Source organism: Monoraphidium neglectum (genome assembly GCF_000611645.1).
Source record: "Monoraphidium neglectum strain SAG 48.87 unplaced genomic scaffold scaffold01719, whole genome shotgun sequence".
NCBI classification, from domain to species: Eukaryota; Viridiplantae; Chlorophyta; class Chlorophyceae; order Sphaeropleales; family Selenastraceae; genus Monoraphidium; species Monoraphidium neglectum.
This window is the reverse complement of record NW_014011909.1, coordinates 2,335-12,643: the sequence shown is the minus strand read 5'-3', so window position 1 is coordinate 12,643 and position 10,309 is coordinate 2,335. Positions and strand designations below refer to the sequence as shown.

The window sequence follows — 10,309 nt, the reverse complement described above, 5'->3', positions numbered from 1 at the left end:
TTCCAGAGCTGCTGCTGTCGCCAGCGATGCCCTCCTCGACCGCCAGGGCAGGCGGCATATTCATGCCCATCATCAAGTTCCTGTCAAAGGCGCGTAGACGCGGCCGCTTTTCGCGACCGGGGGGCGAGGGGGACGTGCGAGACGAAGTTGCACGAGGCGCGGCCGCCTTTGATCAACAACTGCGTTCGACAGCTGTTGGCCACCAGAAAGAGAGGCCTCAGGCATCTGGGTTGTTTGTCACAAGGCGCTCCCCTGCATCCCTTGCGCCGCCCCGACCCCAAACGGCTCTTGTGCGCCTGAGCCGGACTGCATGCGCGTGGATTGACATGCGCTGCTGGCACGCAACCGCGCAGGGCCTGGGCGGCGACCCTGAGACCGGCGGCCGCAAGAAGATCGGGGCGTTCCTGATCCAGAACCAGCTGCAGGTGCGGCGGGGGTCGTGGTTTGGAGGGCTTGAACAGATGTTGGGCGCCTTGCTGTTGGTGACAGCAGGGCTGCCCGGATTCGCCTTGGGAACCGGTTGGGCGTCACACAAACGCAGGCACATGCGCGCGCGCGCACACACGCGCGCGCACACACACACACACACACACACACACACACACACACACACTCCTCACATGTGCACCCACGCACGCACCCACCCACACGCGTGCGCATGCAAACCAACTCTCACAGTGCTTGCACTAGCCTCTGCACTGCCGCATACCTCCGACAAGCTTGCGCCCTGCTCCCCTCCACCTGACATTCCGGCCCCCCACGCGCACCCCTCGGCAAATCAGACCAGCGCCTACAGCAGCGCCCTCTTCCTGACCAGCGGCGCCCAGAACCTGCTCTGCATCAACCTGGCCGCAAAGCTGGGGGCCGTTGTGCCTGACGTCTGGATGAACTGGTTCATTGGCTGCCTGCCCCAGGTTTGAAACGTTATTAATTATTAGCATCGCTCTTAAACGCGTCGAGTTTAAGCCCCACACTTCCCTGTTGCTGTGGCAATCAACGGCGCACGCGCGGACTTGGGAGTCCTTGGCGGCCGGTGGGCAGCGCCAACTGTGCCCCAGGCGCGAGAGGCGCGGCCTGCGCGCCGCCTGGCAGTGACCCCGCGTCCGCCAATCCGCGCTGACCCTCCCTCCTCCCCACCCCGCCCATCCCCCGGTTTTCTTTGATGGTCCATGGGGCTCGCGCTGCAGGCCGTCCTGGGTATGGTCATCACGCCGCTGCTGCTCTTCAAGCAGTACCCCCCAGAGGTGGGGCCAGCCCCGCACCCCCGCCTAGCCTGCACGTTGCCGCCCTCCAGGGATGGGGCCCCGGCCGCACACCAGGCCTCGCACGCGAGCGCTGTAAGCCCCGCTCAAGCCTCGGCCTGAAAGCGTCCAAAGTCGCCGGCACACCGCCCACAACTCCCATAACCGCCCGTAACTGCCCTCAACCGCCCACCAGGTCAAGGAGACCCCTGAGGCTCCCGGCCAGGCGTCGGAGCGCCTCAAGAAGATGGGCCCCATGAGCCGCAACGAGCTCATCACCACCGCGGCCATCTGCGGCGCCGTGGTGCTGTGGATCATGGGGGACGCCTGGGGGGTGCCCGCCGTGCTGGCGGCGATGCTGGGGCTGGCCGCGCTGCTCGTGACGGGTGCGGCGCGCACACGGGGGGAGGGGTGGGAAGAGGGCGGACTGAGTCGACGGGCGGCCGTTTGTGGCCTGGTCCTCGTGTTTCAGCTGGCGTCGTCGCTTCCTCAGCCCTGCATCCACCGAGTCACCGAAAACATCTCTGGCCGCTGCTTTGCAAAACACCCCTCTTAGCATAAACCTCCTGCAAACCTTGTCTCAACCGCCTCGGGCCTCAACAGCCCCTGCCGCCCTTAACCCCCACCCCCCCCCCCCCGCGCCCCTTTGCATAGGCGTGCTGAGCTGGCGGGACTGCCTTGAGTACCCCCCAGCCTGGGACTGCCTCACCTGGTTTGCCGTCCTCGTCAGCATGAGCTCGGCCCTCAACGACACCGGTGAGTCGCCGTGGCGGCAGCCGACTGATCTGCGCTGATTTGGGACGCGACGGCCCCTTCAACCTTCGCCCTCGGACAGCACTGGCCTGTTGGCCGACAGCACTGGCGTGTCGGCAGAGCTGTGGAGTCTGGACTGTCACACGAAAGTCATGTTTCCCTCTGCTTATACGCTCAGGTCCCTTTCTACACCCCGCCCGCAAGTCTAGCGCGCGCCTGGGCCGCCCCGGCCTGCTGTGTGTGGCGACCGCAAACCGCAACCCGCAGCACTGCCGCCCAACCCCGCGCCGCCGCGCCGCGCCCCGCCCGCAGGGCTCATCACCACGTTTGCGGACATCGTGGGCAAGCAGCTGACGTCCCTCAACCTGGGCTGGCAGCCCGTGTTCTTCCTGCTGCACACCGCGTTCTTCTTCATCCACTACCTCTTCGCGGGCCAGACCGCGCACGTCGGCGCCCTCTTCACCGCTTTCCTCGCGATGATGCTCGCATCAGGTGCGCGCGTCCGCAGAGCGTCGCCCCCCGGGCCATCCGCCAGACAGGGAAGTGCCGCCGGGGACCGCTCAAGAGGCGTGGCCCGCGCCGCGACGCATGGCGGCCTGGGGCCGCGGGCGCCCCCGTGGCGGCTGCCAGTGGCTCGCCAAGCGCTGACCTTCACAGCGGCCGTCACACACGCCGTGGGCACAGACGCTCCCCGCCCCCGGCTCCCAGACCCCGCTCCAAGCTTTACGCCCCTGACGGCCCCCCATCCCCTTGCACGCCACCCCTCCTGCGCCGCAGGCGTCCCCTCCATGCTCGCCGTCCTATCGCTGGGCTACAACACCAACCTCTTTGGCAACATCACCCACTACGCGTCGGGCCAGGCGGCCATATACTTTGGCAACGACTACGTCACCCTGCCAGAGTGGTTCTCTCTCGGATTCATCTACGGCGCGCTGAGCCTCGTCGTCGTCATCGGCCTGGGGTACCCCTGGTGGCGGTTCCTCGGGTGGTGCTGATCTGATCTGATTAGATCTGACGAGGATCTTCCCTGAATTGGGCCCGCGCGGTCGAGGCGGGCAGGGGCAAGCAGGATGCATTCTGACACGGCTGTGTGCGCGCGCCGAGACTGCTGTGCGCGAGGCGCTGCGGCACTGGGAGCGCACTCGGGGCGCTGACACCTGCGATGTTTGCGCGTCTTCCTTGCCGCGCCCTTGCACATTGGCAGGGTGCCCGACTTGAGTCTCATGGGTTTCGGGGTGGGGTGCTTAGGCTGTGGGCGACTGCGGCCACGCAAGACTCCCGGGGCCGCGGCTGTGGCGGTGCCGGCTGAGTGCGCGGTGCCACATTTTTGCTGGCCTATGACGACGCCTGGTCAAGCTGCTCACGCGCCCAGCTCGCTGCTTATCCTTGCTCCTGTGGGCCCGTCGATTACGAGAAGAGTCATCAGGTTGCCCACAGCCCTTGTGCAGTTGATTTCACCTGCCAGTGTGAAATCGCGTCTTGCCCAGGGCAAGGCCCAGCGCGTAGCGCTGGCTGGACAATGTCTTCAGTTGTGGCTGGGGCCGCCGCCACGAGTCGACGAGCAGCTAACAAGGCGCTGGCGCATCGTGTGGTGTGTTGCTGTCATTTTGCTGCGCTTCGCACACACAGCCGTGACGAGTGACAGCCCTGTGGCGCCCCCCCTCCCCGGCCCCCCATGATGTCGGCCTGATGCGTCCAGCAGCCCGCCCTGACAGGAGCACGCAGCGGCCCGTGCTATCTGCGGGTATCCCGCCTGCGGGGGGTGATTCTTCGTGGGGGCTGCTGCTGCCATTGCTTTCATCGCGGCCGCATGCGCATGCTGTGTACTGGACCCTTTTGTGTAAGCACAAGGCTTGTCTGCAATCGACGCATCGGGGGGCACGCGAGTGCAGCCACCGATGTGATGCAGCACATTCAGGTGAGTGCAGTCCCTATGAACCAGCGGCGGCCGCAGAGGAGGCCGCGGCTGGCAGCTTGTTCCTTTCCTTTGTGAAGGGTCCTACGCCCACGCGTGCACGGGCGGCGCCCACTTGTGCAGAGAGAGAGAGAGAGAGAGAGAGAGAGAGGGGGAGGGACTGCGCGGACGCCTCGCGCGGCTGAAAGCCACGCCGCAAGCGGTGCCGCTTCGGGGTAAGGAGCGGGGTCTGTGCGGTGAGCCACACCCCCACCGGTACATATGCATCTAGATGCACAAGCGCCACAGGTCTGTGGCGACACAAATGGGCGCTGCCTGAACGCGCAGTCCCGTTCCTTTAATAGGGCGGGGGACAAGCTGCCAAGTGGCAGCAATGGGTGGCTATGGGCACAAAGCATGACCCTCCACTCAACTGCGGCCCTCGGGGCAAGTGCAGCTGCTATGCTTGGGGCGGCAGCGCTGCCGCTCCAAGGGCGTCTGGGTGGCAGCAAGGCGCACAGCCGTCACCTGGAAACCTGTAGATTGGCACCGGCAGGATTGCACCTCCAGCTGCACCTGCACACGGTAAAATCGCTGCATTTGTCAGATGGGGTTCCCTTGTGGCGGCGATGGCTGACTGCGCGCCCGTGCTAAGGTGCACATCATGATATTCTCAGGCCCTGCAAAGAAACAGGTACAAGCAGTGCGTGTGCGTGCGTGCAGGCCTAGAAAACTACTTTGCACAGACTTCAGCAATGGTCGGGGCTACTTGAACAGGATGGGATGCAGGCGGGAGCGATGCCTCTAAATGTTTGGCGCGTGAGATGTTCACAGCAGGTTGAAATTTGTGACGGCCGTCAAGTGCACTCACCCGCCACGGTCGCTGCTGCGCCCCCAGCCTGCACGCTGGCAGCCTCGTCGCACATTGGAGCATCCCGATAGATTGCATGTACCTGCAACTGCGCACGCGCGTTTGCGCTTCCGGGTCCTGCGCCTGATGAGGGGCAAGCTAAGCTCCAAGGAAAAGCTAAGCGATACAGCGCAATCACGGGCGCCGGGGCCCCGCAAGGGCAGCGCCGCCCTACCTTGCGGTCAACACATACAGGCACTCATCTTCCATGGCCATGGTGAGACAGTGGACGATTACAACTGGCCATTTCATAACGCATGAGTAGTGAAGGAATGCTGCAATGCAGGTATGCTGCGGCTCAAGCATGCAAGTCCACAACCAATAAATACGTTGTTGTGTACGTCACGCTGTGCATGCATGACCCTCGACCCACAGTTTTGAAACCATCCCAGCAGCAGTGCGTATAATAACAACGCCCTCAATGACTGCAAGACGAGAAGCGCCAGAGTGCGTTGCAAGCTGTTCACACGAACTGTAGACAGCGCATGTATATGATGGTGTGCATGTGCACAGCTGCGCACCGCCGTCCGATGCAGTGAATGTATCGATGGCGCGGGCAGCAGGGCAAGAGACGCGGCAATTGGCTGGAGGCCGTCCGTTGATGGCAATCCTTATCAATGCTGTAAGCGCCAGGGGCAAACAACATTGAAATCAGCGCAACTCTGGCCCGCCAAGTGGCAGCAGAGAAGATTCCCGCTTCAAGTCAGCACAAGCTAGACTCTAGCTTGTGCCTCGGAGGCACGCTCAGTGGGCCGTGCTTGGCTGGGATAGGTGTGTATGTGCGTGGCACGTGCTGGCCGCGTACAATTGCAAGTGAGGAGCCAAATTCGTCGTCCACCCAGGTTTCAACTGTTGCAGTCGGCGGCGGCCGCGAAAATGTCAGCATCAAACAGGAGATTTTCACAGCCTGGCGGCTTCACGATGCATGCTGTTGCATGTGCGGGCCTGTTTCGTGCAACGGGTCATGAAGTCTGCAGGGGCCAAATCTGAATGCATTGTGGAAAGGCGATACAGCACAGGGCATGTGGTACCTGTACAGGCAGTGGCACGAGATTGATGAAAGACCTACACACGCAGATGTGTGTCCAAGCAAATGTTTATTTGAATGAAGAGCCCATGGCAAGTAGTCTCGCAGTTGGATCTGATGTTTAGGCCTAAACACCTAGGTGATTTAAGCACGCAAGCAACCTGTATGACGCGCAATGTTTGCACATACACGATGTGACCGTCAGTTGTGCTAGTGTGCTCAGGTGGCCACCAAGTGGTGTTCACTGTCCGTTGCAGCCGCGCCAGCCATATTGGGCTGCGCGGCTGGAAGTGGGGTGTGGGTTGCCGGCGCAGCAGGCTTGCTCATGTGCGATGGGAGGATGGGCCGGAAAATACTAGGCAGCGATGCACACCTCACCACAATTCCTGGCGGCACTTCGACGGCAGCGCGGGATATCTTCATCCGGCAGCGCATGAGCCCCGAGCCTTCATTGAATGTGGCTATAATTGGGCATTCTAGCTTGTCACCTGCCTTCAAGACAGGGACACCCTTGACCGTGAAGTCCTGTGCAGCACACCTGTCGTAGTCTCTCTGACCGCCAAAGTACCTGTTATGTGTGCCAATGTTTCCGATGACCGATCCATGCAAGGTTGCATAACAATCAGAATTGAATGAACAGCGGCTAGAAAGCAGACGTTTGTTCGCAAGCACACATATGGCTTGCTGGCTGGAGTCGGCATTGCTTCCTGGCACCAATGTGATTTGTGCCTCCATATTTCTACATGGCAACTGATGACAGCAGCTCACCACATTGAATCAACGGAGTGGTAGCTGAAGGCCCGGTCCGCTGTCAGGTGCGTATGGTTGACCTGACTCATCTCATATGCGGAGCGGCTGACCTGGCTGCTGAACGTGCCAACCAGCAGGTCTGCGTTCGCCAGGTGGATAATGTCATCGTACACACCGATAAAACCATCTGCAGAATAGCGAGCTGCAACACCACCTGCGCGCGACCCGCGTGCGAGCGAGAATATGGAAGGAGTTGAGCACGCGTGCGCCAGGGGCAAGACCGTGCATGGGCATGGGCAGGTTTGTGAGGACGCAAACACAAACAGAGGTATCGCATGTGCGTGTGTGTGTGTGTGTGTGTGTGTGTGTGCGCGCGCGCACGTGTGCGTGTGCGCGTGTGCGTGTGCATGCACGCGTGCTTAAGCTTGTACAAGTGTATTTCTTGTGCGCGTGCCTTGTATGTATGTGCACGTGTGCGGGCCTTTTGGGTGTGCGAGGTAGGGATCCAGACAGGAGGGGCATGCACGTTGTCACATGTGGAGGTCGTATCGACGGTGCAACTTGCACACGTAATCAGATGGCCCAACGCTAGCAGGCCTGCTAGCATGCAACATGTGCGGAGCCAGGATGAGCGCATTTGATCCAGGACATTCAGCACCTTATAAACATTACCTGAGCGGAGCCCCACGTCGTTGATCATGACATGTACGTGCTTGTACTTGCTGCGAATTTCTGCAGCAACTGATGAGTCGTCTGAAGCCAGATACACTCTGCACTCAGAAATCTGTGGCTGGCCTGTGGTGCCGGCGGCCGCTGTCTTTTCGGGTGCTGACACAGCTGCCTGCTGAGCAAGCTGATGCGCACGCTGCTGCCAGCCGGCCCGCAGCCTCATGTCGCACAGTCGCTCCACATGCTGCATGTATTCTTCTGACACGTGCAGCTTCGCCTCACGATCTAGCTTGTCTGTTCGCCGCACGTGGACGCCGACGACCAGCGAGCCCCAGCCGCTTGATTTGCGAAACGCTTCATGCCGCTCGGCTGAGGTGCCAGATGGGCGAAGCAGGTAGCTGACCAGGACCCCAGTCCACCTACGTTGATAGCACAGCCACGGACACCTTAATGGGCAAGATGAGCCAGAAAATGATGCAAACAGTCACTATGTGCGAATCATCATTGTGAGCAGTACATATATAGGCCGCGCTGACCAGCAAGGCGGCGTGCTAGCCGAGTTCAGTCCAATTTCACGCCTAATCAAGTGTTTGAGTTGCTGTGGAGACCAAGCAGGGCATGCCAGTATATATGCATACATGTACATAAACGTATATATACATATATACGTATATATATATACGTATACATACATCTAATATCTACGTGCACATACATGTACGCGTACGTGGGCCTGTTGTTGGTGCGTGCAAATGTCAGGGTTTTGCCTCTTGTGATGAGCGTCTAATGATAACCCTTGCAAACATGCAAGGATGCCAACACCCTTGTATCTACATGCATCAAAGCGAGGGTTGCTTGATCATTGTGGTATTTAATCGCTATTATACGATAGCAGGAAGACAAGCAGCATGTGCCGGCCAGCCGCCTGCAGGTAGGTGCCAACTATAAACATGCTAGCGGCTGCCTGGACATGCATGCATTCCTGACGCACGCGACGCAGTGAATAATGCGTCATCACGGAGTAGAGCCACTACAAGAAAAGACGTGCGTAATTGTGCTGATCAACGTGTGTGGATGCGCCAATGAAGGGTGAGCTAGCTGTGTCGGTCACGCACACACGCTTCCTCACCAGATTTCTGGCCGCGAGTTGAACAAAGAAGCGGCCTCCAGCACATCGTTGGGCAAAGCAGGGGGGTCCCATTGAGACACGCCGTTATCAATGATGGGCATGAAAACCTCGAGCGCAGCGTTGTCGGTGCTGCGACCAGCATTAAGACGAGGCAGTGCGCTCAGGTTGGAAGTGTGGAGCGTGTCCAGTCCACACAAGGAGACCGGCTGCAGCACGCTGTCCCAGCCACCAGGCGTTTAGATGTAACTAGATGGGTAGACCTGCATGTGATCACATGTGTTGACGTTGTATCGGTATACGGTGATGCATAATCACAATCCTGCTCAATCCCTCACATTGACCAATATGTGTTTTGTTGTGACCTACATACTGCAAACAGCAGCCGCCAATGCTTGGTGGAATGTCAAGCAACGCAGCGTTGTGCTGCCCATGTCACCATGGTGCAAAACTGCTGGCCAGCAGTCTTGCATCATACATCATGAACGTCACAATCAGCATGGCCCTCACAGTCGGCAAGACAAGCGCAATGACATTATTTGCCTCGTTTCCCGCATGCCCAGGTCCATGCGGCTCTATCTAGGCAGCACACGTCACCTTGAGCACCATAGTCCGATTCAGGGCGACGGCATGGGCGAAGCAATGCGCTGCATGATGAATCTGGCAGCCAAAACCACATGTCTTGTCGAGGTCGCACACAAGCTTGCGCGTGTCTTTGCAGTTGTTCGGGTACTGCAGACCGTGTAGGGATTTGAACACAGCATTGGTAACCTCCTGGCGGATCCATGCCTGTATGTGTACCAGGCAATCAAGTAAGGAACCAAGAAGCAACAAGATTGTATATGTGCGTGGGTTATTTTATGGGGGCCGAAATGGCGTTACTAAATGGCGTTGCCAACCGGCGGGAAGGTCGAGGGACTGTCAGGGCCAATGATGACTGCAGTACAGTACCTTCTGCTGCAAGGTAGTCACGCACGTTGGGGGCTGTGATGCGCATGGTGGCAGAAAAGTCTGATGACTGCAAAAATCACAATGCTATGCTTTCGGTCGATGCACGCGGGCGGGGTTCAGCGCTTCCCGCCCAGCAGCAGGTCGGTAGGCAGCATTGTTGCCAATTCCTGCTGGCGCGACACTGGTGTTTCAGGGTCGTCCAGGGCTGGACCACACCGGAGGGGGATCTTGCCATAGGCATGCTGCTGCCGCAGCACCTGCTGCTGCATCGCATTTCCACGCGTCCACCGCACCGTGCACGTGCGTGGGGCCCTTACTTGCAGGCAGCGCACCTGAGTCGCGTGCAATGCGGTGTGGTTGCTGAGGCGTGCCAGGGCGTCTGCCAGCATCACATCCAGGCCGGCCGTGGCTTGGAGCTCCACATCCTGCGTGGCAAGCAGTGGCGCATCAATACCCATGGTGGCGATATCATCCTGTATGTATATATGTACATATATATATACACACACACATATATATACGTATACATGATTAAGGGCCCTTGATCCTCAAGACCAGAGTGATGATGAGGGACAGCAGTGATGACGGCAGCGGCACCACTTCGCGGGCGCACCCCGCGCCCCTGCTGGGGCCGGAGGGGGCCTTGCGCGAGCACACATGCTTGCCACACGCATGCGTGCATGTTTGTGATACATGCCAAATCAAAAGGTGATTAACAAGGCAAGCAAGCTGTATCAACGGCTGTCCCAGCAGCGCAGCTGCTCACCTTTGAAAGCCGTTGATAGCGCATTTGATCTATGACATGCTTCAGTTGCTGGAAATCCCGCACACCTGCGTCCAGCAGTGAGAAGAGAACGCAGGGCAGCACCGTCTATTTATTTGCTTGCTGCGCATGCATGGTCAGGTGGTGCATGTATGTAGGCGGGAGAGAGAGAGAGAAGAGAGAGAGAGAGAGAGAGAGAGAGAGAGAGACTACGCTGACGCCTCA

General features: G+C 59.5%; 2 protein-coding genes across 2 annotated transcripts; one reads left to right on the top strand and one right to left on the bottom strand.

The window, feature by feature from the left end:
- Positions 1-326: 326 nt before the first annotated feature.
- MNEG_8816 (2-oxoglutarate/malate translocator Flags: Precursor) lies at positions 327-2,989 on the top strand (the record flags this gene model as incomplete). The annotated part of the gene is made up of 7 exons (XM_014042714.1): positions 327-425; positions 783-914; positions 1,188-1,244; positions 1,438-1,627; positions 1,896-1,997; positions 2,307-2,486; positions 2,772-2,989. The coding sequence occupies 7 exons, from the start codon at positions 327-329 to the stop codon at positions 2,987-2,989; spliced, it is 978 nt and encodes a 325-aa protein (XP_013898168.1).
- A 6,448-nt stretch (positions 2,990-9,437) lies between these two features.
- Positions 9,438-9,779, bottom strand: MNEG_8815 (hypothetical protein; the record flags this gene model as incomplete). Its single annotated transcript, XM_014042713.1, has 1 exon — positions 9,438-9,779. One exon carries the CDS (start codon positions 9,777-9,779, stop codon positions 9,438-9,440), a length of 342 nt encoding a protein of 113 aa, XP_013898167.1.
- Between the last annotated feature and the right edge of the window lie 530 nt (positions 9,780-10,309).